We start from the raw sequence: 26144 nt of genomic DNA on the forward strand, positions 1-26144 counted from the left end.
TTTTTCCCTATTTTTTTCTTGGTTTTTTTGCCTTTTTTCCCTGTTTTTTTCCCCTATTTTTTATGGTTTTTTTCTGGATTTTTCCCCTTTTTTCCTGTTTTTTTCTTGGTTTTTTTTCTATTTTTTCCCCTTTTTTCCCTGTTTTTTTTCCTATTTTTAATGGTTTTTTCTGGATTTTTTCCCTTTTTTTCCTGGTTTTTTTTTCCTTTTCCTGGTTTTTTTCCCGTTTTTTTCCCCATTTTTTTCCTGTTTTTTCCCTTTTTTTCCTGGTTTTTTCTTGGTTTTTTTTCTAGTTTTTTCCCCATTTTTTCCTGGTTTTTTTCTTGGTTTTTTTCTGGTTTTTTTCCCTTTTTTTTCCCCATATTTTTTATGTTTTTTTCTGGATTTTTCCCTTTTCTTTCTGTTTTTTTTTTCCTAGTTTTCCCCCCTTTTTTCCCTGTTTTTTTCCTATTTTTTATGTTTTTTCTGGATTTTTCCCTTTTTTCCCTGTTTTTTTTTTCCTTTTCTTTTCCTGTTTTTTTCTTGTTTTTTTCTTTTTTTTTTTCTGTTTTTTTCCCTTTTTTTTCCCATATTTTTTATGGTTTTTTCTGGATTTTTCCCTTTTTTTCCTGTTTTTTTTTTTTTCTAGTTTTTTCCCCATTTTTTCGTGGATTTTTCTTGGGTTTTTTTTCTGGTTTTTTCCCCTTTTTTCCCTGTTTTTTTCCTATTTTTTATATTTTTTTCTGGATTTTTCCCTTTTTTCCCGGTTTTTTTTCCCCTTTTTTTTCCTGTTTTTTTTCCCATTTTTTTTCCCATTTTTTTCCTGTTTTTTCCCCTTTTTTCCTGGTTTTTTTCCCAGTTTTTTCTTTTGTCCCAAACACCTCAACCCCAAAAACCTCAGGGGGGTCCCAAAAACCTGGGGGGGCACCCCAAAAATCCTGGGGGGGACCCCAAAAACCTGGGAGGGGAACCCAAAAATCCTGGGGGGGATCCCAAAAACATGGGGGGGACCCCAAAAACTGGGGAGGGGGTCCCAAAAACCTGGGGGGGACCCCAAAAACCTGGGGGGACCCCAAAAATCCTGGGGGGGACCCCAAAAACATGGGGGGGACCCCAAAAACCTGGGGGGGACCCCAAAAACTGGGGAGGGAGTCCCAAAAACCTGGGGGGGGACTCCCAAAAACCTGGGGGGGACCCCAAAAATCCTGGGGGGAACCTCAAAAACCTGGTGGGGGGTCCCAAAAATCCTGGGGGGGACCCCAAAATCGTGGGAGGGGACTCCCAAAAACCTGGGGGGGACCTCAAAAATCCTGGGGGGGACCCCAAAAACTGGGGAGGGGGACCCCAAAAACTGGGGAGGGGGACCCCAAAAACTGGGGAGGGGGTCCCAAACACCTCAGGGGGGGGGGGTCCCAAAAACCTTGGGGGGGGGGCGTCCCAAATTCCTGGGAGATTCCAAACACTTTGGGGGGGGGTCTCAAATATCTGGAGGATCCCAAAGGACCTGGGGGGCGTTTCCCAAATATCTGGGAGGGCTCCCAAAATCCTGGGGGGGACCCCAAAATCCTGGGGGGGACCCCAAAAACCTTAGGGGGGGTTCCCAAACACCTTAGGGGGGGTCCCAAATTCTGTGGGTGCTCCCCCAGGGCCGCCGCTCGCGCCGGCAGAGGAGGGAATTCCGGGAGAAACGGCTGAAAGGGAGGAAAATCAGCCCCCCCAGGTGGGTCCCAGAGCTGGGAGGGGCCACTGGGATCCCCCTTGGATCCATCAGGGGCCACTGGGATCCCCCCTGGATCCATCATGGGCCACTGGGATCCATCAGGGGCCACTGGGGTCCATCATGGGCCACTGGGATCCATCAGGGGCCACTGGGATCCATCATGGGCCACTGGGATCCCCTTGGATCCATCCCTGTCCCCCTTAGATCCCTCTTGGGTCCATCCCTGTCCCCCTTGGATCCCCCACATCCCCCTTGGATCCATCCCTCCTCCCCCCTTCCCAATCCTAATCCCATCCCATCCCTGTTCCTACTCCCACTCCCATCCCTGTTCCTACTCCCACTCCCATCCCTGTTCCTACTCCCACTCCCATCCCATCCCTGTTCCCATCCCAATCCCATCCCTGTTCCCATCCCATCCCTGTTCTTGTCCCATCCCTGTTCCCATCCCATCCCATCCCTGTTCCCACTCCCATCCCATCCCTGTTCCCATCCCTGTTCCATTCCCATCCTTGTTCCCACTGCCATCCCATCCCATCCCTGTTCCCGTCCCATCCCTGTTCCCATCCCATCCCATCCCTGTTCCCATCCCATCCCTGTTCCCGTCCCATCCCTGTTCCCATCCCATCCCATCCCTGTTCCCACTCCCATCCCATCCCTGTTCCCATCCCTGTTCCATTCCCATCCTTGTTCCCACTGCCATCCCTGTTCCCATCCCTGTTCCCATCCCTGTTCCCATCCCATCCCATCCCTGTTCCCAATCCCATCCCATTCCCATCCTTGTTCCCATCCCATCCCATCCCTGTTCCCAATCCCATCCCATCCCATCCCTGCTCCCAATCCCATCCCTGCTCCCAATCCCATCCCATCCCATCCCATCCCTGTTCCCATCCCAATCCCATCCCTGTTCCCATCCCATCCCATCCCTGTTCCCAATCCCATCCCTGTTCCCATCCCATCCCTGTTCCCATCCCATCCCTGTTCCCATCCCTGTTCCCATCCCTGTTCCCATCCCATCCCATCCCTGTTCCCAATCCCATCCCATTCCCATCCTTGTTCCCATCCCATCCCATCCCTGTTCCCAATCCCATCCCATCCCATCCCTGCTCCCAATCCCATCCCTGCTCCCAATCCCATCCCTGTTCCCATCCCATCCCTGTTCCCATCCCTGTTCCCATCCCATCCCATCCCATCCCATCCCTGTTCCCATTCCATCCCTGTTCCCATCCCTGTTCCCAATCCCATCCCATCCCAATCCCATCCCTGTTCCCAATCCCATCCCATCCCTGTTCCCAATCCCATCCCTGTTCCCATCTCATCCCACCCCATCCCTGTTCCCAATCCAATCCCATCCCATCCCTGTTCCCAATCCTATTCCTGTTCCCATTCCTATCCCATCCCATCCCTGTTCCCATCCCATCCCTGTTCCCAATCCCATCCCATCCCATCCCATCCCATCCTTGTTCCCATTCCCATCCCTGTTCCCATCCCATCCCATCCCTGTTCCCATCCCATCCCTGTTCCCAATCCCATCCCACCCCATCCCAATCCCATCCCTGTTCCCATCCCATCCCTGTTCCCACTCCCATCCCATCCCATCCCATTCCCATCCCTGTTCCCATCCCATCCCATTCCCATCCCAATCCCACCCCCTGTGTATCCCCACAGCTACGCCCGCCGGGACAGCCCCACCTACGACCCCTACAAACGGTGAGTCCCCTCTCCCCCCTCCCCCCAATCCCAGCCAATCCCCCCCAAGATCCCAAATTCCCTCGGAATTCCCCCTTTTCCCCTTCCCCTCCCTCAGCTCCCCCTCGGAATCCACGTCGGGGTCCCGCTCCCGGTCCCGCACCCCCTCTCTGGGGCAGGAGGAGAAGATCACCTTCATCACCAGCTTCGGGGGCAGCGACGAGGAGGCGGCGGCCGCTTCCCAACCCTCGGGAATCCCGGGAAAAGGCGGGATCCCGGGAAAAGGCGCGATCCCGGGAAAAGGCCCGGCTGCCTCCGGAGCCGCCCCGGCCCGGTCGGTAACTCCCACCCCACAACCCCTTTGCTCCCCTTTGCTCCCTCCTTTTCCCTCCTTTTCCCTCCTTTTTCCCTCTTTTTCCCTCCTTTTTCCCCCCTTTTCCCTCCTTTTCCCTCCTTTGCCCTCCTTTTCCCTCCTTTTCCCTCCTTTTTCCCTCCTTTTCTCTCCTTTTCCCTCCTTTTTCCCTCCTTTTCTCCTCTTTTCCCTCCTTTTCCCTCCTTTTCCCTCCTTTTCCCTCCTTTTTCCCTCCTTTTCCCTCCTTTTCCCTCCTTTTCCCTCCTTTTCCCTCCTTTTCCCTCCTTTTCCCTCCTTTTTCCCTCCTTTTCCCTCCTTTTCCCTCCTTTGCCCTCCTTTTTCTCCCCTTTTCCCTCCTTTTCCCTCCTTTTCCCTCCTTTTCCCTCCTTTTTCCCTCTTTTTCCCTCCTTTTTCCCTCCTTTTCCCTCCTTTTCCCTCCTTTTCCCTCCTTTTCCCTCCTTTTCCCTCCTTTTCCCTCCTTTTTCCCTCCTTTTCCCTCCTTTTCCCTCCTTTGCCCTCCTTTTTCTCCCCTTTTCCCTCCTTTTCCCTCCTTTTCCCTCCTTTTCCCTCCTTTTTCCCTCTTTTTCCCTCCTTTTTCCCTCCTTTTCCCTCCTTTTTCCCCCCTTTTCCCTCCTTTTCCCTCCTTTGCCCTCCTTTTCCCTCCTTTTCCCTCCTTTTTCCCTCCTTTTCCCTCCTTTTCCCTCCTTTTTCCCTCCTTTTCCCTCCTTTTCCCTCCTTTTCCCTCCTTTTCCCTCCTTTTCCCTCCTTTTCCCTCCTTTTTCCCTCCTTTTCCCTCCTTTTCCCTCCTTTTCCCTCCTTTTCCCTCCTTTTCCCTCCTTTTCCCCAGGGAAGATCCCACTATTCCCACCCCTTTTCCCCAGGGAAGATCCCACCATTCCCACCCCTTTTCCCCCCATTCCCTGGGGAAGCTCCCACCATTCCCAACCCTTTCCCCGGGGACACTCCCAACATTCCCACCCCTTTCCCTGGGGAAGCTCCCACCATTCCCACCCCTTTTCCCCAGGGAAGCTCCCACCATTCCCAACCCTTTCCCTGGGGAAGCTCCCACCATTCCCACCCCTTTTCCCTGGGGAAGATCCCACCATTCCCACCCCTTTTCCCCCTGGAATCCCCTTTCCCCAGGGACGCTCCCAACATTCCCACCCCTTTCCCTGGGGAAGATCCCACCATTCCCACCCCTTTTCCCTGGGGAAGATCCCACCATTCCCACCCCTTTTCCCCCTGGAATCCCCTTTCCCCAGGGACGCTCCCAACATTCCCAACCCTTTCCCCGGGGACACTCCCACCATTCCCACCCCTTTTCCCCCTGGAATCCCCATTCCCCGGGGAAGCTCCCACCATTCCCACCCTTTTCCCCCCTTTCCCTGGAGAAGCTCCCACCATTCCCAACCCTTTCCCTGGGGAAGCTCCCACCATTCCCACCCCTTTTCCCTGGGGAAGATCCCACCATTCCCACCCCTTTTCCCCCTGGAATCCCCTTTCCCCGGGGACGCTCCCACCATTCCCACCCCTTTTCCCCCCATTCCCTGGGGAAGCTCCCACCATTCCCACCCCTTTTCCCCAGGGAAGATCCCACCATTCCCAACCCTTTTCCCCAGGGAAGATCCCAACATTCCCACCCCTTTCCCCCTGGAATCCCCTTTCCCTGGGGAAGCTCCCACCATTCCCACCCCTTTTCCCCCCTTTCCCCGGGGACGCTCCCACCATTCCCAACCCTTTTCCCCCTGGAATCCCCTTTCCCCAGGGAAGCTCCCACCATTCCCACCCCTTTCCCCGGGGACACTCCCACCATTCCCACCCCTTTTCCCCCCATTCCCTGGGGAAGCTCCCAACATTCCCACCCCTTTTCCCCCTTTCCCCGGGGACACTCCCACCATTCCCACCCCTTTCCCCGGGGCCACTCCCACCATTCCCACCCTTTTCCCCCCATTCCCTAGGGACACTCCCACCATTCCCACCCCTTCTCTCCCCCCACTCCCGCCGTCTGATCCCTGTTTTCCCTCCCTTCCAGGCGCCGCTCCTCGTCCTCCTCGTCGTCTCCCTCCTCCTCCTCCTCCTCCTCCTCCTCCTCCTCCTCCTCCTCCTCGTCCCGCTCCAGCTCCCGCTCCCACCGCGGGGGGGGCGGCTCCTCCTCCCACCGCTGCCCCCGCTATTCCCGCTGCTCCCGCCGCTATTCCCGCTCCCGCTCCCGCTCCCGCCGCCATTCCGGAGGGGGCTCCCGGGACAGGGGCTCCCGGGACAGGGGCTCCCGGGACAGGGGCTCCCGGGACAGGGGCTCCCGGGACAGCCGGCGCCGCTCCCGCTCCTACTCCCCCGACCGCGGCTACCGCTACGGAGCGCGCCGACGATCCAGGTGAGAGCAACACTTTGCCCTGCTTTTCCCAGCTTTTCCCTATTTTTCCCTTCTTTCCCCAACTTTTCCCTACTTTCCCCTATTTTTCCTGGTTTTTTTCCCCTTTTTTTCTGTTTTTTTTCTGTTTTTTCCTGGGTTTTTTCCCATTTTTTTCTGATTTTTTCCCTTTTTTTCCCACAGTCCCCGGCGCGGTTCCCGCCGTTCCTGCAGTTCCCGATCCCAGTTTTCAGTTCCCAATCCCAGTTTTTCCCAGTTTTTCCCAGTTTTTCCCTGTTTTCCCCGTTTCCCAGGAGCCGTTCCCGCTCTCCCCGTCGCAGTTCCCACCCTTCCCGCAGTTCCCAATCCCAGTTTTCAGTTCCCAATCCCAGTTTTCAGTTCCCAATCCCAGTTTTCAGTTCCCAATCCCAGTTTTTCCCCATTCCCAGGAGCCGTTCCCGCTCCCCCCGTCGCGGTTCCCGCCGTTCCCGCAGTTCCCAATCCCAGTTTTCAGTTCCCAATCCCAGTTTTCAGTTCCCAATCCCAGTTTTCAGTTCCCAATCCCAGTTTTTCCCAGTTTTTCCCATTTTTTCCCCATTCCCAGGAGCCGTTCCCGCTCCCCCCGTCGCAGTTCCCGCCGTTCCTGCAGTTCCCAATCCCAGTTTTCAGTTCCCAATCCCAGTTTTCAGTTCCCAATCCCATTTTTTCCCCATTCCCAGGAGCCGTTCCCGCAGTCCCCGTCGCAGTTCCCACCCTTCCCGCAGTTCCCAATCCCAGTTTTCAGTTCCCAATCCCAGTTTTTCCCAGTTTTTCCCTGTTTTCCCCGTTTCCCAGGAGCCGTTCCCGCTCTCCCCGTCGCAGTTCCCACCCTTCCCGCAGTTCCCAATCCCAGTTTTCAGTTCCCACTCCCAGTTTTCAGTTCCCAATCCCAGTTTTTCCCAGTTTTTCCCATTTTTCCCCATTCCCAGGAGCCGTTCCCGCAGTCCCCGTCGGGGTTCCCGCCGTTCCCGCAGTTCCCAATCCCAGTTTTCAGTTCCCAATCCCAGTTTTCAGTTCCCAATCCCAGTTTTTCCCATTTTCTCCCTGTTTTCCCCATTCCCAGGAGCCGTTCCCGCTCCCCCCGTCGCGGTTCCCGCCGTTCCCGCAGTTCCCGGCGCTGGAGCAGCCGGAGCAGCCGGAGCAGCCGGAGCTCTCCCGAATCCCGGAGCCGCTCCCGGTCCCCGAGCCCCGTCCGGGAAAAGCCCCCCAGACCCCCCCCGGCCTCCCCCGGAGTCGGGGAGAAGCTGAAAAAGTGAGGGGGGGGGGGGAAAACGGGATCTGGGAATGGGAATGGGATTTGGGAATGGGAATGGGAATGGGAATGGGAATGGGAATGGGAAAGGGGGGTTGAAAATGGGATCTGGGAGTGGGAATGGGATTTGGGAATGGGAATGGGAATGGGAATGGGAATGGGAAAGGGGGGGGAAAATGGGATCTGGGAGTGGGAATGGGAATGGGAATGGGGATTTGGGAATGGGAATGGGGATATGGGAATGGGAATGGGAATGGGAAAGGGGGGGGAAATGGGATTTGGGAATGGGAATGGGAAAGGGGGGGGAAATGGGAATGGGAATGGGGGGGGGAATGGGGATTTGGGAATGGGAATGGGAATGGGAATGGGAAAGGGGGGGGGAATGGGGATTTGGGAATGGGAATGGGAAAGGGAATGGGAAAGAGGGGAAGGTGGATTTGGGAATGGGAATGGGAAAGGAGGGGGGGAAGGCGGATTTGGGAAGGGGTACCGGGATTTGGGAATGGGAATGGGAATGGGAAAGGGGGGGGAATGGGGATATGGGAATGGGAAAGGGAATGGGAATGGGAAAGGGGGGGAATGGGGATTTGGGAATGGGAATGGGAAAGGGGGGGAATGGGGATTTGGGAATGGGAATGGGAAAGGGGGGGGAAATGGGAATGGGAATGGGGGGGGGAATGGGGATTTGGGAATGGGAATGGGAAAGGGAATGGGAAAGGGGGGGGAAGGCAGATTTGGGATGGGGCACCGGGATTTGGGAATGGGAATGGGAAAGGGGGGGGGGAAACGGGATATGGGAATGGGAAAGGGGGGGAGAAAGGGGATTTGGGATGGGGCAGTGGGATTTGGGAATGGGAAAGGGGGGGGAAAGGGGGATTTGGGATGGGGCACTGGGATTTGGGAATGGGAATGGGAAAGGGAATGGGAATGGGGATTTGGGAATGGGAAAGGGAATGGGAATGGGAAAGGGGGGGGAATGGGGATTTGGGAAGGGGTACTGGGATTCCGCTGCCATTCCCTGGAATTCCCGGTGCCATTCCCCTGGAATTCCCGTTCCCATTCCCCATTCCCCTGGGAATTCCCGGTGCCATTCCCTGGAATTCCCGGTGCCATTCCCCGTTTCCCGTTGGAATTCCCGGTGCCATTCCCCTGGAATTCCCTCTCCCATTCCCCTGGGAATTCCTGCTCCCATCCTCGTTTCCGGTTGGAATTCCGGGTGCCATTCCCCGTTTCCCGTTGGAATTCCCGGTGTCATTCCCCTGGAATTCCCGGTGCCATCCCCATTCCCCGTGAATTCCCTCCTCCATTCCCTGGGAATTCCCGTTCCCATTCCCCTGGAATTCCCGGTGCCATTCCCGATTTCCCGTTGGAATTCCCGGTGCCATTCCCTGTTCCCCATTCCCCGTTTCCCGTTGGAATTCCCGCTCCCATTCCCCTGGAATTCCGGGTGCCATTCCCCGTTTCCCGTTGGAATTCCCGGTGTCATTCCCCTGGAATTCCTGGTGCCATTCCCTGTTCCCCATTCCCCGTTTCCCGTTGGAATTCCCGGTGCCATTCCCCTGGAATTCCCGTTCCCATTCCCCTGGGAATTCCTGCTCCCATCCTCGTTTCCGGTTGGAATTCCGGGTGCCATTCCCCGTTTCCCGTTGGAATTCCCGGTGCCATTCCCCTGGAATTCCCGGTGCCATTCCCTGTTCCCCATTCCCCGTTTCCCGTTGGAATTCCGGGTGCCATTCCCGTTGGAATTCCGGGTGCCATTCCGGTTGGAATTCCGGGTGCCATTCCCTGTTTCCCGGGCCTTGCAGGGCCGACGTGGTCGTGGGCAGCGAGGCGGGAGCTGCCAAAGTCAGTAAGAAGGGGACCGGCCCCCCCGCAGAGTCTGGGACCGACGCCAGGTCTTGGGGGGCACCGGGGGGGCAACACCCGGGGGGGGCAACACCCGGGGGGGGCACCTCTGGGGGTCCCTGGGGGGGGCAACGGGGGTCCCTGGGGGTCCCTGTGACACTGGGGTGGCACTGGGGGGTCCTGGTGGCACTGGAGGGTCCCTGTGCCCTTGGGGTGGCACTGGGGGGTCACTGGGGGTCCAGGTGGCACTTGGGGGTCCCTGGGGGTCCAGGTGGCACTGGGGGGTCACTGGGGGTCCCTGTGCCCTTGGGGGGTCCCTGTGGCACTGGGGTGGCACTGCGGGGTCCCTGGGGGTCCAGGTGGCACTGGAGGGTCACTGGGGTGGCCCCAGGGGTCCTGGTGGCACTGGAGGGTCCCTGTGACACTGGGGTGGCACTGGAGGTCCTGGTGGCACTGGGGGGTCATTGGGGGTCCCTGTGCCCTTGGGGTGACACTGGAGGGTCCCTGGGGGTCCAGATGGCACTGGGGGGGTCACTGGGAGTCACTGGGGGTCCTGGTGGCACTGGGGGGGTCCCTGTGCCCTTGGGGTGGCACTGGGGGGTCCCTGTGCCCTTGGGAGGGTCCCTGTGCCCTTGGGAGGGTCCCTGTGCCCTTGGGGGGTCCTTGTGACACTGGGGTGGCACTGGGGGGTCCCTGGGGGTCCTGGTGGCACTTGGGGGTCACTGGGGGTCCCTGTGCCCCTGGGGTGGCACTTGGGGGTCCTGGTGGCACTGGGGTGGTACTGGGGGGTCACTGGGGGTCCAGATGGCACTGGGGTGGCACTGGGGGGTCACTGGGGGTCCAGGTGGCACTGGGGGGTCACTGGAAGGTCCCTGTGCCCTTGGGGTGGCACTGGAGGGTCCCTGGGGGTCCTGAGGGCACTGGGGGGTCCCTGTGACACTGGGGTGGCACTGGGGGGTCCCTGTGACACTGGGGTGGCACTGGAGGGTCACTGGGGGTCCCTGTGCCCTTGGGGTGGCACTGGGGGGGGTCACTGGGGTGGCCCTGGAGGGTCCCTGTGCCCTTGGGGTGGCACTGGAGGGTCTCTGGGGGTCCAGGTGGCACTTGGGGGTCCCTGGGGGTCCCTGTGCCCTTGGGGGGTCCCTGTGACAATGGGGTGGCATTGGAGGGTCCCTGGGGGTCCAGGTGGCACTGGGGTTCACTGGGGGGGTCACTGGGGGTCCAGGTGGCACTGGGGGGGTCCCTGTGACACTGGGGGGTCCCTGGGGGTCCTTGTGACACTGGGTGGGGACTTGGGGGTCCCTGTGACACTGGGGGGGTCCCTGGGGGTCCTTGCGACACTGGGGGGGTCCCTGGGGGTCCTTGTGACACTGGGGGGGGACTTGGGGGTCCTGGGGGCACTGGGGGGGTCCCTGTGCCCTTAGGGGTCACTGGGGGGTCCGTGAGGGTCCTGGGGGCACTGGGGGGGTCCCTGAGGGTCCTGGGGGCACTGGGGGGTCCCTGTGCCCTTGGGGGTCACTGGGGGTTGTGGTGGCACTGGGGGACAGACCCTGGAACAGGGACAGGGACCCCTGGAATGGGAACAGGGACCCTCTGGAATGTGGACAGACCTTGGAATGGGGACAGGGACCCTCTGGAATGTGGGCAGGGACCCCTTGAATGGGGACAGGGACCCCTTGGAATGTGGGAAGAGACTCCTGGGAATGGGGACAGACCTGGGAATGGGAACAGGGACCCTCTGGAATGGGAACAGGCCTTGGAATGGGAACAGGGACCCTCTGGAATGGGGACAGGGTCCCCCTGGAATGGGGACAGGGACCCCCTGGAATGTGGGCAGGGACCCTGGAATGGGAAAAGGGATCCCTGGAATGGGAACAGGCCTTGGAGTGGGAACAGGGACCCTCTGGAATGTGGGCAGGGACCCCCTGGAATGGGAAAAGGGATCCCTGGAATGGGAACAGGGACCCCTTGGAATGTGGGAAGAGACTCCTGGGAATGGGGACAGGGACCCTCTGGAATGGGGATAGACCTGGGAATGGGAGCAGGGATCCTCTGGAATGGGAACAGGGACCCCTGGAATGGGAACAGGGACCCCTTGGAATGGGAACTGGGACCCTCTGGAATGTGGGCAGGGACCCCCTGGAATGGGGACAGGGACCCCTTGGAATGTGGGAAGAGACTCCTGGGAATGGGGACAGACCTGGGAATGGGAACAGGGACCCTCTGGAATGTGGGAAGAGACTCCTGGGAATGGGGACAGACCTGGGAATGGGAACAGGGACCCTCTGGAATGTGGGCAGGGACCCCTTGAATGGAGACAGGGACCCCTGGGATGGGAACTGGGACCCTTGGGATGGGAACAGACCTTGGAATGGGGACAGGGACCCTCTGGATTGGGAACAGGAACAGCCCTGGAATGGGAAAAGGGATCCCTGGAATGGGATCAGCCCTTGGAATGGGAACAGGGACCCCCTGGAATGGGAACAACCTTGGGAATGGGAACAGGGACCCCCTGGAATGGAAAAAGGGATCCCTGGAATGGGATCAGCCCTTGGAATATGAACAGGGACCCCCTGGAATGGGAACAACCTCGGGAATGGGAACAGGGACCCCCTGGAATGGGAAAAGGGATCCCTGGAATGGGATCAGCCCTTGGAATATGAACAGGGACCCCCTGGAATGGGAACAACCTCGGGAATGGGAACAGGGACCCCCTGGAATGGGAACAACCTTGGGAATGGGAACAGGGACCCCCTGAAATGGGAACAGGGACCCTTGGAATGTGGGAACAGACTTCTGGGAATGGGGACAGACCTGGGAATGGGAACAGGGACCCCCTGGAATGGGAAAAGGGATCCCTGGAATGGGATCAGCCCTTGGAATATGAACAGGGACCCCCTGAAATGGGGACAGGGACCCCTTGGAATGTGGGAAGAGACTCCTGGGAATGGGGACAGACCTGGGAATGGGAACAGGGACCCTCTGGAATGGGAACAGGGACCCCCTGGAATGGGAAAAGGGATCCCTGGAATGGGAACAACCTTGGGAATGGGAACAGGGACCCCTTGGAATGGGAAAATGGATCCCTGGAATGGGATCAGCCCTTGGAATATGAACAGGGACCCCCTGGAATGGGAACAACCTTGGGAATGGGAACAGGGACCCCCTGGAATGGGAACAGGGACCCCTTGGAATGTGGGAAGAGACTCCTGGGAATGGGGACAGACCTGGGAATGGGAACAGGGACCCTCTGGAATGGGAACAGGGACCCCCTGGAATGGGAAAAGGGATCCCTGGAATGGGAACAACCTTGGGAATGGGAACAGGGACCCCTTGGAATGGGAAAATGGATCCCTGGAATGGGATCAGCCCTTGGAATATGAACAGGGACCCCCTGGAATGGGAACAACCTTGGGAATGGGAACAGGAACCCCCTGGAATGGGGACAGGGACCCCTTGGAATGTGGGAAGAGACTCCTGGGAATGGGGACAGACCTGGGAATGGGAACAGGGACCCTCTGGAATGGGAACAGGGACCCCCTGGAATGGGAAAAGGGATCCCTGGAATGGGAACAACCTTGGGAATGGGAACAGGGACCCCCCTGGAATGGGAAAATGGATCCCTGGAATGGGAACAGGCCTTGGAGTGGGAACAGGGACCCTCTGGAATGTGGGCAGGGACCCCCTGGAATGGGAAAAGGGATCCCTGGAATGGGAACAGGGACCCCTGGGATGGGGACAGGGACCCCCTGGAATGGGAAAAGGGATCCCTGGAATGGGAACAACCTTGGGAATGGGAACAGGGACCCCCCTGGAATGGGAAAAGGGATCCCTGGAATGGGATCAGCCCTTGGAATATGAACAGGGACCCCCTGGAATGGGAACAACCTTGGGAATGGGAACAGGGACCCCTTGGAATGGGAAAATGGATCCCTGGAATGGGATCAGCCCTTGGAATATGAACAGGGACCCCCTGGAATGGGAACAATCTTGGGAATGGGAACAGGGACCCCCTGGAATGGGAAAAGGGACCCCCTGGAATGGGAACAACCTCGGGAATGGGAACAGGGACCCCCTGGAACGACTCCGGGGTGGGAGGGGGGTCTCTGGGGTGTCTCCCCTCCCCTCCCCCCCACCAAATTTGGGGGGTCTCCGGGGGGGGGGAGGGGTCTCCAGGCCGTGGCCGTTCCGTGTCCTCGTCTCCCCCTCCCTCCCTTCCCGTTCCTGACCCACATTCCCACGTTTTTTGCAGCCCAAACTGACCCCCCAGGAGAAGCTGAAGCTGCGGATGCAGAAGGCGCTGAACAGGCAGTGTGAGAGACCCCCCAAAATCCCCCCAAAACCCTCAAATTCCACCCAAATCCCCTCAAACTCCCCAAATTTCACCCAAATTCCACCCAAAACCCCCCAAAATCCACCCAAAAACCCTCAAATTCCGCCCAAATCCCCTCAAATTCCACCCAAAACACCCCAAATCCCCCAAATTCCACCCAAAATCCACCCAAAAACCCCCAAATTCCCTCAAATTCCACCCAAAACTCCCCAGATTCCATGCAAAACCCCCCCAAATTCCACCCAAAAACCCCCAAATCCACCCAAATCCCCCCAAACCCCCCCAAATTCCACCCAAACCTCCCCAAATTCCACCCAAACCCCCTCAAATTCCACTCAAATCCCCCCAAATCCCCTCAAATTCCACCCAAATCCCCTCAAATTCCACCCAAAACTCCCCAAATCCCCTCAAATTCCACCCAAATCCCCCCAAATTCCACCAAAAACCCCCAAATTCCACCCAAATCCCCTCAAATTCCACCCAAATACCCCCAAATTCCACCCAAATCCCCTCAAATTCCACCAAATACCCCCAAATTCCACCCAAATCCCCTCAAATTCCACCCAAATACCCCCAAATTCCACCCAAATCCCCTCAAATTCCACCCAAATACCCCCAAATTCCACCCAAATCCCCCCAAATTCCACCAAATACCCCCCAATTCCACCCAAATCCCCCCAAATTCCTCCCAGATCCCCCCAAATTCCACTCAACCCCCCCCCAAATTCACCCAAAAACCCCCAAATTCCACCCAAATCCCCCCAAAATCCACTCAAATCCCCCCAAATCCCCTCAAATTCCACCCAAATCCCCCCAAATTCCACCCAAAACCCCCAAATTCTGCCCAAATCCTTCAAATTCCACCCAAATCCCCTCAAATTCCACCCAAAACACCCCAAATTCCACCCAAAAACCCCCAAATTCCACCCAAATCCCCCCAAATTCCACCCAAAACCCCTCAAATTCCACCCAAAACACCCCAAATTCCACCCAAAACCCCCAAAATCCACCCAAATCCCCTCAAAATCCACCCAAAACCCCCCAAATTCCGCCCAAATTCCCTCAAATTCCACCCAAATCCCCTCAAATTCCACCCAAAACTCCCCAAATTCCATGCAAAACCCCCCAAATTCCACCCAAAACCCCCAAAATTCCCCCTAAATTCCACCCAAAATTCCCCCCAAATTCCACCCAAATCCCCTCAAATTCCACCCAAAACTTCCCAAATTCCACCCAAAACTCCCAAATTCCTCCCAAATCCCCTCAAATTCCACCCAAAACTCCCCAAATCCCCTCAAATTCCACCCAAAAACCCCTAAATCCCACCCAAACCCCCCCAAAATCCACACAAATTCCACACAAAACCCCCCAAATTTCCTCAAATCCCCCAAATCCCCCCAAAATTCCACCCAAATTCCCCCAAAACCCCCAAAATTCCCCCCAATTCCCCCCAAAATTCCACCAAAATTCCCCCCAAAATTCCACCCAAACCCCCCCAAATTCCACCCAAACCCCCCCAAATTCCACCCAAATCCCCTCAAATTCCACCCAAAACCCCCCAAATTCCCCCCAAAACCCCTCAAATTCCCCCCAAATCCCCCCCCCCCGGGCTCCTCCCAATCCCTAAATCCCGGATTTTTTCCTTGATTCCCAAGTTAAAGCCGACAAAAAAGCCGCCCAGGAAAAGATGCTCCAGCAGGAACACGAGAGGCAGGTGAGGGAAGGACTGGGAAGGGCCTGGAATTCCCTCGGGAATGGGATTTGAGGGCTTTTTTTGGGAATTCTGGGGCTGGGGAGGGGCTGGAATTCCCTCTGGAATGGGATTTGAGGGCTTTTCCTGGGAATTCTGGGGCTGGGGAGCACCTGGAATTCACTCTGGAATGGGATTTAATGGATTTTTTTGGGAATTCTTGGGCTCAGGAGTGGGATTTGAGGGCTTTTCCTGGGAATTCTTGGGCTTGGGGATGGGATTTGAGGGCTTTTCCTGGGAATTCTTGGGCTTGGGGATGGGATTTAATGGCTTTTTTTGGGAATTCTTGGGCTCAGGAGTGGGATTTGAGGGCTTTTCCTGGGAATTCTTGGGCTTGGGGATGGGATTTGAGGGCTTTTCCTGGGAATTCTTGGGCTTGGGGATGGGATTTAATGGCTTTTTTTGGGAATTCTTGGGCTCAGGAGTGGGATTTGAGGGCTTTTCCTGGGAATTCTTGGGCTTGGGAATGGGATTTAAGGGCTTTTCCTGGGAATTCTTGGGCTTGGGGATGGGATTTAATAGCTTTTCCTGGGAATTCTTGGGCTGAAGAGCACCTGGAATTCCCTCTGGAATGGGATTTAATGGCTTTTTTTGGGAATTCTTGGGCTCGGGAATGGGATTTGAGGGCTTTTCCTGGGAATTCTGGGGCTGGGGAGGGGCTGGAATTCCCTCTGGAATGGGATTTGAGGGCTTTTCCTGGGAATTCTGGGGCTGGGGAGCACCTGGAATTCACTGTGGAACGGGATTTAAGGGCTTTTCCTGGGAATTCTCGGGCTGGGGAGCACCTGGAATTCACTCTGGAATGGGATTTAATGGATTTTTTTGGGAATTCTTGGGCTCAGGAGTGGGATTTAAGGGCTTTTCCTGGGAATTCTTGGGCTTGGGGATGGGATTTAATAGCTTTTCCTGGGAATTCTTGGGCTGAAGAGCACCTGGAATTCCCTCTGGAATGGGATTTAATGGATTTTTTTGGGAATTCTTGGGCTTGGGAATGGGATTTGAGGGCTTTTTTTGGGAATTCTGGGGCTGGGGGCTGGGATTTGAGGGCTTTTCCCGGGAATTCTGGGGCTGGGGAGCACCTGGAATTCCCTCTGGAATGGGATTTAATGGCTTTTTTGGGGAATTCTTGGGCTCAGGATTGGGATTTAACGGCATTTCTCAGGAATTCTTGGGCTCGGGAATGGGATTTAAGGGCTTTTCCCGGGAATTCTCGGGCTGGAATTCCCTCTGGAATGGGATTTAAGGGCTTTTTTTGGGAATTCTCGGGCTGGGGGCTGGGATTTGAGGCCTTTTCCCGGGAATTGTGCCCCGGCAGGAGCGGGAGGACGAGCTGCGGGCCATGGCCAGGAAGATCCGGATGAAGTAATTCCCGTTCCCACTCCCTTGGTTTTTTTTCCCGGGATTGGCTCCTCCCCCTGCTCCCGGCGGGCTGGGGGCGTGGAACAGGAGCTGATCCCGGATTTTTGGGGCTCCCCAGGGAGCGGGAGCGGCGGGAGAAGGAGCGGGAGGAGTGGGAGCGGCAGTACAGCCGCCAGAGCCGCTCCCCGTCCCCGGCACCGCGGCACGGTGAGAGGGGGAACACTGGGAATGACAGTCCCGGGGGGAAGGGGAGGGGGGAGAAACCCCCACAGCCCAAAAAAATGGGAGCGGGTTCCCCCCCATCCCAAAAAAATGGGATTGGTTTCTCCCCATCCCAAAAAAATGGGAGCAGAATCCTGGTGGGAAAGGGTTGGGAGGAGACCCCAAAAACGAGGAGCAGATTCCTGGTGGGAAAAGGGGTTGGGAGAACCCCCCCATCCAGAAAAATGGGAGCAGATTCCTGGTGGGAAAGGGGTTGGGAGGAGACCCCAAAAACGAGGAGCAGATTCCTGGTGGGAATGGGTTGGGAGAAACCACCTGAGAGAACAGGGAGTGGTGAGAGCCTGGAAAACTGGGAATAACAGTCCCACAGGGAAAGGGGAGGGGGGAGAAACCACCACAGCCCAAAAAAATGGGAGCGGGTTCCCCCCCATCCCAAAAAAATGGGAGCGTATTCAGCCCACCCCAAAAAAATAGGGAGCTGATTTCCCCCATCCCAAAAAAATAGGGAGCTGATTTCCCACACCCCGAAAAAATAGGGGGCAGATTCCTGGTGGGAAAGGGGTTGGGAGGAGACCCCAAAAATGAGGAGGAGATTCCTGGTGGGAAAGGGTTGGGAGGAGACCCCCAGACCCCAAAAAAATAGGGAGCAGATTCCTGGTGGGAATGGGTTGGGAGAAACCCCCTAAGAAAATAGGGAGTGGTGAGAGCCGGGAAAAATGGGAATAACAGTCCCAGGGGGAAAGGGGAGGGGGAGAAACCACCTGAGGGAGTGGTGAGAGCTGGGAAACTGGGAATAACAGTCCCAGGGGGAAAGGGGAGGGGGGAGAAACCCCCACAGCCCAAAAAAATGGGAGCGGGTTCCCCCCATCCCAAAAAAATGGGAGCGTCTTCAGCCCACCCCAAAAAAATAGGGGGCAGATTCCTGGTGGGAAAGGGGTTGGGAGGAGACCCCAAAAACGAGGAGGAGATTCCTGGTGGGAAGGGACTGGGAGGAGACCCCCTAAAAAAACAGGGAGCAGATTTCCCACCCTCTTAAAAAAAAATTAGGGAGCAGATTCCCGGTGGGAAAGGGTTGGGAGGAGACCCCCAGACCCCAAAAAAATAGGGAGCAGATTCCTGGTGGGAAAGGGGTTGGGAGAACCCCCTAAAAAAAAGGGGGAGCAGATTTCCCTCAAAAAAATTCTCCTCAAAAAAAAACCAGGGAGCAGATTCCTGGTGGGAATGGGTTGGGAGAACCCCCCTAAGAAAATAGGGAGTGGTGAGAGCCGGGAAAACTGGGAATAACAGTCCCAGGGGGAAAGGGGAGGAGGGAGAAACCACCTGAGGAAACAGGGAGTGGTGAGAGCCTGGAAAACTGGGAATAACAGTCCCAGGGGGGAAGGGGAGGGGGGAGAAACCCCCACAGCCCAAAAAAATGGGAGTGGGTTCCCCCCATCCCAAAAAATAGGGAGTGGTGAGAGCTGGGAAACTGGGAATAACAGTCCCACAGGGGGGGGGATTGGTTTCCCCCCATCCCAAAAAAATAGGGAGCTGATTTCCCACACCCCGAAAAAATAGGGGGCAGATTCCTGGTGGGAAAGGGGTTGGGAGAAACCCCCACATCCTAAAAAATGGCACACCCTGAAAAAATAGGGAGCAGATTCCTGGTGGGAAAGGGGTTGGGAGGAGACCCCAAAAATGAGGAGGAGATTCCTGGTGGGAAAGGGTTGGGAGGAGACCCCCAGACCCCAAAAAAATAGGGAGCAGATTCCTGGTGGGAATGGGTTGGGAGAAACCACCTGAGAGAACAGGGAGTGGTGAGAGCCTGGAAAACTGGGAATAACAGTCCCACGGGGAAAGGGGAGGGGGAGAAACCACCTGAGAGGGAGTGGTGAGAGCAGGAAAACTGGGAATAACAGTCCCAGGGGGAAAGGGGAGGGGGAGAAACCACCACAGCCCAAAAAAATGGGATTGGGTTCCCCCATCCCAAAAAATGGGAGCAGAATCCCGGGGGGAAAGGGTTGGGAGAACCATCCACATCCTAAAAAATGGGAGCAGGTTCCCCCTCACCCCAAAAACTGGGAGCAGGTTCCTGGTGGAAAAAGGGTTGGGAGGAGACCCCACAATAGTAGGGAGCAGATTCCAGGTGGGAAAGGGTTGGGAGAACCCCCCTAAGAAAATAGGGAGTGGTGAGAGCCTGGAAAACTGGGAATAACAGTCCCAGGGGGAAAGGGGAGGGGGGAGAAACCCCCACAGCCCAAGAAAATGGGATTGGTTTCCCCCCATCCCAAAAAAATAGGGGGCAGATTCCTCCCACCCCAAAAACTGGGAGCAGGTTCCTGGTGGGAAAGGGGTTGGGAGAACCTCCCACATCCTAAAAAATGGGATCAGGTTCCCCCTCACCCCAAAAACTGGGAGCAGGTTCCTGGTGGGAAAGGGTTGGGAGGAGACCCCAAAAATGAGGAGGAGATTCCCAGTGGGAAAGGGAATGGGAGGAGATCCCCTTAAAAAAATAGGGAGCAGATTCCTGGTGGGAAAGGGGTTGGGAGGAGACCCCAAAATCCCAGAGCAGATTCCCAGCCCTTTTCCAAACCCCGACCTCGGTGGGGTGGGAAGGAAAAGCTGCCGGAATTCCAGGGGGGAAAAGGGCTGGAAAACTGATCCTGAGCGAATCCCTTTGCCTTGCAGGTCGGGAATACAGCTCTTCCAGGAGGTACAGCCCCTTTCCCGGGATCCAGACCCCATTCCTGGGTTTCTTTCCCCCATTTCTGGGATCCAGACCCCTTTCCTGGGATCCAGACCCTTTGCCTGGGATCCAGACCCTGTTCCTGGGATCCAGACCCTGTTCCTGGGATCCAGACCCCATTCCTGGGATCCAGACCCTTTGCCTGGGATCCAGACCCCTTTCCTGGGATCCAGACCCTGTTCCTGGGATCCAGACCCCATTCCTGGGTTCTTTTCCCCCATTCCTGGGATCCAGACCCCATTCCCGGGATCCAGACCCCATTCCTGGGATCCAGACCCCATTCCTGGGATCCAGACCCCTTTCCTGGGATCCAGACCCCATTCCCGGGATCCAGACCCCATTCCTGGGATCCAGACCCCTTTCCTGGGATCCAGATCCCTTTCCTGGGTTTCTTTCCCCCTTTCCTGGGTTCCCTTCCCCCATTCCCAAATTTCCATCCCCTTTTCCTGGGTTCTTTCCCCCCTTTCCCAAGTTTCTTTCCCCCTTTCCCGGTTTTTTTTACCCCATTCCCAGGTTTCCATCCCCCTTTCCCATTTTTTTCCCCCCTTTTCCCAGGTTCCTTTCCCCTTTTCCCAAGTTTCCATCCCTCTTTCCCGGGTTCTTTTCCCTCTTTCCCGTGCTCCTTTTCCCCTTTCCCAGGTTTTTTTCCCCTTTTCCCAGTTTCCCTTTTCCCCTTTCCTGCTTTCCTTTCCCCCTTTCCCGTTCTCCCTTCCCCCTTTTCCCCCTTTCCCAGGTTCCTTTCCCAGTTTCCCTTTTTCCCCTTTCCCAGTTTCTATCCCCCTTTTCCCATGCTCCTTTCCCCCTTTCCCAGATTCTTTTCCCCCTTTCCCAGTTTTCCTTTTCCCCCTTTCCCATTCTCCCTTCCCCCTTTTCCCCCTTTCCCTGTTCCTGTTCCCCCTTTCCCGGAATTCCAGGTGTTTGGAATCCCCCCCTAACCCCTCTCCCTGTTCCTGTTCCCCCTTTCCCTGTTTCCCTTTTCCCCCTTTCCCTGTTCCTGTTCCCCCTTTCCCGGAATTCCAGGTGTTTGGAATCCCCCCCTAACCCCTCTCCCTGTTCCTGTTCCCCCTTTCCCAGAATTCCCGGTGTTTGGGATCCCCCCTAACCCCTCTCCCTGTTTCCCTGTTCCCCCTTTCCCGTTCTCCCATCCCCATTCCCAGAATTCCAGGTGTTTGGGATCCCCCCTAACCCCTCTCCCTGTTCCTGTTCCCCCATTCCCAGAATTCCCGGTGTTTGGAATCCCCCATAACCCCTCTCCCTGTTCCTGTTCCCCCTTTCCCTGTTCCTGTTCCCCCTTTCCCAGTCTCTTTTCCCTCTTTCCCAGTCTCCTTTCCCCCTTTCCCGGAATTCCAGGTGTTTGGAATCCCCCCTAACCCCTCTCCCTGTTCCTGTTCCCCCTTTCCCAGTTTCCCTGTTCCCCCTTTCCCGTTCTCCCATCCCCATTCCCAGAATTCCCAGTGTTTGGAATCCCCCCCTAACCCCTTTCCCAGTCTCTTTTCCCCCTTTCCCAGAATTCCCAGTGTTTGGGATCCCCCCCAACCCCTCTCCCTGTTCCTGTTCCCCCTTTCCCAGTTTCCCTTTTCCCCCTTTCCCGTTCTCCCATCCCCTTTCCCGGAATTCCCGGTGTTTGGAATCCCCCCTAACCCCTCTCCCTGTTCCTGTTCCCCCTTTCCCTGTTCCTGTTTCCCCTTTCCCGTTCTCCCATCCCCTTTCCCGGAATTCCCGGTGTTTGGGATCCCCCCTAACCCCTTTCCCTGTTCCTGTTCCCCCTTTCCCGGAATTCCAGGTGTTTGGAATCCCCCCCTAACCCCTTTCCCTGTTCCTGTTCCCCCTTTCCCAGTCTCTTTTCCCCCTTTCCCAGAATTCCCAGTGTTTGGAATCCCCCCTAACCCCTTCCCCTGTTCCTGTTCCCAGAATTCCAGGTGTTTGGGATCCCCCCTAACCCCTCTCCCTGTTCCTGTTCCCCCTTTCCCAGAATTCCAGGTGTTTGGAATCCCCCCTAACCCCTCTCCCTGTTCCTGTTCCCCCTTTCCCAGTCTCTTTTCCTCCTTTCCCAGAATTCCAGGTGTTTGGAATCCCCCCTAACCCCTCTCCCTGTTCCTGTTCCCCCTTTCCCTGTTCCTGTTCCCCCTTTCCCGGAATTCCAGGTGTTTGGGATCCCCCCTAACCCCTCTCCCTGTTCCTGTTCCCCCCCCAGGCATTCCCGGTCCCGCTCCCGGAGCCCCCACTACCGGCACTGAGGGGGCTCCTTGGAATCCAATAAAGCCACAAATCCATGGAATCGCCAATCCTTCGGGAAGAGGGGGCTGGGAAAAGGGGGGGGAACCTCTGGAATCACAAATCCCTTGGGAAAAAGGGGTTGGGAAAAGGGGGGGGGAACCTCTGGAATCACGAATCCTTCGGGAAAAGGGGGGTGGGAAAGGGGGGGGGAACCTCTGGAATCACAAATCCTTTGGGAAAAAGGGGTTGGGAAAAGGGGGATTTATTCCCTGGGATGAGGAAGGAGAATTCCAGGACGTCCCAAATCCTCCTCTGGAATCACAAATCCTTTGGGAAAAGGTGAGTTTATTCCTTGGGATGAGGAAGGAGAATTCCAGGACATCTCAAATCCTATGGAATCACAAATCCTTTGGGAAAAAGGGCTGGGAAAAGGGGGATTTATTCCCTGGGATGAGGAAGGAGAATTCCAGGATGTCCCAAATCCGATGGAATCACGAATCCTTTGGGAAAAAGGGGGCTGGGAAAAACCATCCCAAACCCTATGGAATCAGAAATCCTTTGGGAAAAGGGGGATTTATTCCCTGGGATGAGGAAGGAGAATCCCAGGACGTCCCAGACCCTCTGGAATCACGAATCCCTTGGGAAGAGGTGGATTCATTCCCGGGGGGGCTCCGGGAGGAGGAAGGAGAATCCCAGGACATCCCAAATCCCGAATCCTTTGGGAATAGGCAGATTCATCCCCGGGGGGGCTCCGGGATGAGGAAGGAGAATCCCAGGACGTCCCAAATCCCCTCGGGAAAAGGAGGATTCATTCCTGGGTAGGCTCTAGGAGGAGGAAGGAGAATCCCAGGACATCCCAAATCCTCTGGAATCCCGAATCCCTTGAGAAAGTTGGATTCATTCCCGGGGGGGCTCCGGGAGGAGGAAGGAGAATCCCAGGACGTCACTGCCCCTTCCCAAATCCTCTGGAATCACAAATCCCTTGGGAAAAGGAGGGTTCATTCCCTGGGAGGTGCTGGGGACGAGGAAGGAGAATCCCAGGACGTCGCTGCCCCTTCCAAATCCTCTGGAATCCCGAATCCTTTGGGAAAAGGTGGATTCATTCCCGGGGGGGCTCCGGGAGGAGGAAGGAGAATCCCAGGACGTCCCAAATCCCGAATCCCTCGGGAAGAGGCGGATTCATTCCCTGGGGGGCTCTGGGAGGAGGAAGGAGAATCCCAGGACGTCCCAAATCCCTTGGGAAGAGGCAGGTTCATCCCCGGGGGGCTCTGGGACGAGGAAGGAGAATCCCAGGACGTCCCAGATCACAAATTCTTTGGGAAAACGGGCTGGGAAAAACTGTCCCGAATCCTCTGGAATCCTGAATCCTTTGGGAAAAGGGTCTGGGAAAAACCATCCCAAATCCTCTGGAATCCCAAATCCCTCGGAAAGAGGAGGATTCATTCCTGGGTAGGCTCTGGGATGAGGAAGGAGAATCCCAGGACGTCCCAAATCCCTCAGGAAAAGTTGGATTCATTCCCGGGGGGGCTCCGGGAGGAGGAAGGAGAATCCCAGGACATCCCAAATCCTCTGGAATCCAAATCCCAAATCCTTTGGGAAGAGGCGGATTCATTCCCTGGGAGGTGCCGGGACAAAGAAGGAGAATCCCAGGACATCCCAAATCCCTTGGGAAAAGGTGGGTTCATTCCCGGGGGGGCTCCGGGAGGAGGAAGGAGAATCCCAGGACGTCGCTGCCCCTTCCCAAATCCTCTGGAATCCCGAATCCCTCGGGAAAAGTTGGATTCATTCCCGGGGGGGCTCCGGGACGAGGAAGGAGAATCCCAGGACGTCCCAAATCCTTTGGAATCACAAATCCTTTGGGAAGAGGTGGATTCAGTCCCGGGGGGGCTCCGGGAGGAGGCAGGAGAATCCCAGGATGTCCCAAATCCCTCGGGAAAAGGAGGATTCATTCCCGGGGGATCTCCAGGACGAGGAAGGAGAATCCCAGGACGTCCCAAATCCTCTGGAATCCCAAATCCCTTGGGAAGAGGCGGATTCATTCCCGGGGGGGCTCCGGGACGAGGAAGGAGAATCCCAGGACGTCGTTGCCCCTTCCCAAATCCTCTGGAATCCCGAATCCCTCGGGAAGAGGCGGGTTCATTCCCGGGGGGGGCTCCGGGATGAGGAAGGAGAATCCCAGGACATCCCAAATCCCTCGGGAAAAGGCAGATTCATTCCTGGGTAGGCTCTGGGATAAGGAAGGAGAATCCCAGGACATCCCAAATCTTGAATCCTTTGGGAAGAGGCGGATTCATTCCCGGGGGGGCTCCGGGAGGAGGAAGGAGAATCCCAGGACGTCCCAAATCCCGAATCCTTTGGGAAAAGGCGGATTCATTCCCGGGGGGGCTCCGGGAGGAGGAAGGAGAATCCCAGGACGTCGCTGCCCCTTCCCAAATCCTCTGGAATCCCAAATCCCTCAGGAAGAGGCGGATTCATTCCCGGGGGGGCTCCGGACGAGGAAGGAGAATCCCAGGACATCCCAAATCCCTCGGGAAGAGGTGGGTTCATTCCCGGGGAGGCTCCGGGAGGAGGAAGGAGAATCCCAGGACGTCGCTGCCCCTCAGCAGCGCCGCCGCCTCCACGCCCAGGGGGGTCTGGAGCGAATCCACCTGGAGGGTCCGGAATTCCCGGTCGGCGGCTCCGAACTGGGCGTCCACGCGGATCCCGGAGCGCAGGGAAAAAGCGGGGAAGGGAGGCCCCGGGCGGCTGCCAGGGCCAGCAGGAAACGCTCCCGGAGCTCGGCCCGGACCCTCGGGCACGGGGGGCAACCCCCTGGGCAGGGGGGGCAACCGGAGATCCCCCCCGGCAGCGCCCGGGCCCGGGGGAGATCGGGGAAAAGCCCCGGGAGGAGCCGTCGGGGCCGCGCGGGAGCCGCAGGATCCCCACGGGAATTCCCGAGGGGAGAGGGGGGAGGCGGCATGGGGGGGGGCTGGGGGGAGAGATTGGGGAGGGGGGGTTAGAGGGGGGGGGAAAAGGGGGGCAGTTATGGGTGGGTACTTATGGGGGAAAAAAGGGGGTGGGCACTTGTGGGGGGGGAGAAAAAAGGGAGGAGGGTGGGCACTTATGGGGTGGGTACTTATGGGGTGGGTACTTGTAGGGGGGGCACTTATGGGGGGAAAAAGGGGGGTGGGGCACTTATGGGGGGCACTTATGGGGTGGGCACTTATGGGGGGCAATTATGGGGGGCACTTATGGGGTGGGTGCTTATGGGGTGGGCACTTGTAGGAGGGCACTTATGGGGTGGGTACTTATGGGGGGGAAAAGGGGGGTGGGCACTTGTGGGCGGGAGAAAAAGGGGAGGGGTGGGCACTTATGGGGGGCAGTTATGGGGGGCACTTATGGGGTGGGCACTTGTAGGGGGGCACTTGTGGGGGGGAGAAAAAGGGGAGGGGTGGGCACTTATGGGGGAAAAAGGGGGAGGGGCACTTATGGGGGGGAAAAGGGGGGTGGGCACTTGTGGGGGGGAGAAAAAAGGGGGGTGGGCACTTATTGGGGCACTTATGGGGTGGGTACTTATAGGGAAAAAAGGGGGGTGGGCACTTATGGGGTGGGCACTTATGGGGGGCACTTATGGGGGGGAAAAAGGGGAGTGGGCACTTATAGGGGGCACTTATAGGGAGAAAAAGGGGGGTGGGCACTTATAGGGGGCTGGCACTAATTGGGGGGGCACTTTTGGGGGGTAAAAAGGGGGGTGGGCACTTGTGGGGGTGGAGAAAAGGGGGGAGTGGGCACCTTTAGGGTGAAGCTTCGCTGTGGGGCTCCCGGTCCCGCCTGGGGGTCCCACGGGGGGCTCCTGGTCCCGGGGGGGTTCCTGGGCGGGGGTCTCAGTCCCGGTTCCGGGTGGGGGTCCCGGTTCCAGGTGGGGGTCCCCGGTTGCAGGTGGGGGTCCCGGTTCCAGGTGAGGGTCCCGGTTCCAGGTGGGGGTCCCCGGTCCTGGGTGGGGGTCCCGGTTCCAGGTGGGGGTCCCGGTTCCAGGTGAGGGTCCCGGTTCCGGGTGAGGGTCCCGGTTCCAGGTGGGGGTCCCGGTCCCAGGTGAGGGTCCCGGTTCCAGGTGGGGGTCCCGGTTCCAAGTGGGGGTCCCGGTTCCAAGTGGGGGTCCCGGTTGCAGGTGGGGGTTCCGGTTCCAGGTGGGGTTCCGGTTCCAGGTGGGGGTCCCCGGTTCCAGGTGGGGGTCTCTGTCCCGGTCCCACGAGGGTCTCCCGCGTGAAGTTCCCGTTCACCGGCCCGTGTGGATCTCCCGGGCCCGGGGTGGGGGGTCCCGATCCCGGTGCCTGTC

The 26144-nt window shown here is 57.3% G+C and overlaps 2 protein-coding genes and 1 long non-coding RNA gene across 7 annotated transcripts in view; 1 reads left to right on the forward strand and 2 right to left on the reverse strand.

Annotated features, from left to right (window-relative positions):
• The window catches only part of LOC127464894 (CLK4-associating serine/arginine rich protein-like), a 36593-nt gene extending 14708 nt beyond the window's left edge, over window positions 1–21885 (forward strand). The window contains exons 10-21 of one of the 5 annotated variants that reach the window (XM_051775344.1): window positions 1626–1699; window positions 3365–3406; window positions 3504–3719; window positions 5770–6111; window positions 7190–7378; window positions 9184–9223; window positions 13476–13536; window positions 15212–15270; window positions 16622–16668; window positions 16784–16872; window positions 19555–19579; window positions 21807–21885. In XM_051775344.1, the coding sequence (XP_051631304.1) occupies window positions 1626–1699; window positions 3365–3406; window positions 3504–3719; window positions 5770–6111; window positions 7190–7378; window positions 9184–9223; window positions 13476–13536; window positions 15212–15270; window positions 16622–16668; window positions 16784–16872; window positions 19555–19579; window positions 21807–21849 (1227 nt within the window). In that variant the 3' untranslated portion in view covers window positions 21850–21885. Of the gene's footprint in view, window positions 1–1625; window positions 1700–3364; window positions 3407–3503; window positions 3724–5769; window positions 6112–6806; window positions 6833–7055; window positions 7081–7189; window positions 7379–9183; window positions 9319–10679; window positions 10979–11064; window positions 11486–11588; window positions 11712–11812; window positions 11954–12532; window positions 13537–15211; window positions 15271–16621; window positions 16669–16783; window positions 16873–19554; window positions 19580–21806 lie in introns of those variants that run through there. The other 4 variants (XM_051775342.1, XM_051775343.1, XR_007901692.1 and 1 more) reach the window with 4 other exon arrangements.
• Window positions 10764–12434, reverse strand: LOC127464896 (uncharacterized). The gene is made up of 6 exons (XR_007901693.1): window positions 12366–12434; window positions 12183–12264; window positions 11253–11338; window positions 11065–11124; window positions 10939–11023; window positions 10764–10833 (listed from the first exon to the last, which is right to left on the reverse strand). It is a non-coding gene; the product is annotated as an uncharacterized LOC127464896 (long non-coding RNA).
• Window positions 21886–23772: 1887 nt separating the features above from the next.
• GEMIN7 (gem nuclear organelle associated protein 7) lies at window positions 23773–24790 on the reverse strand. Its single transcript, XM_051775345.1, is given in 2 exon segments — window positions 23773–24552; window positions 24555–24790. Coding segments are annotated over 2 exon segments (414 nt in total). The 5' UTR covers window positions 24789–24790; the 3' UTR covers window positions 23773–24372.
• Between the last annotated feature and the right edge of the window lie 1354 nt (window positions 24791–26144).

Source organism: Manacus candei, unplaced genomic scaffold, assembly GCF_025592945.1.
Source record: "Manacus candei isolate 608988 ecotype Guabito, Panama unplaced genomic scaffold, ASM2559294v1 h1tg000290l, whole genome shotgun sequence".
Classification (NCBI taxonomy): Eukaryota; Metazoa; Chordata; class Aves; order Passeriformes; family Pipridae; genus Manacus; species Manacus candei.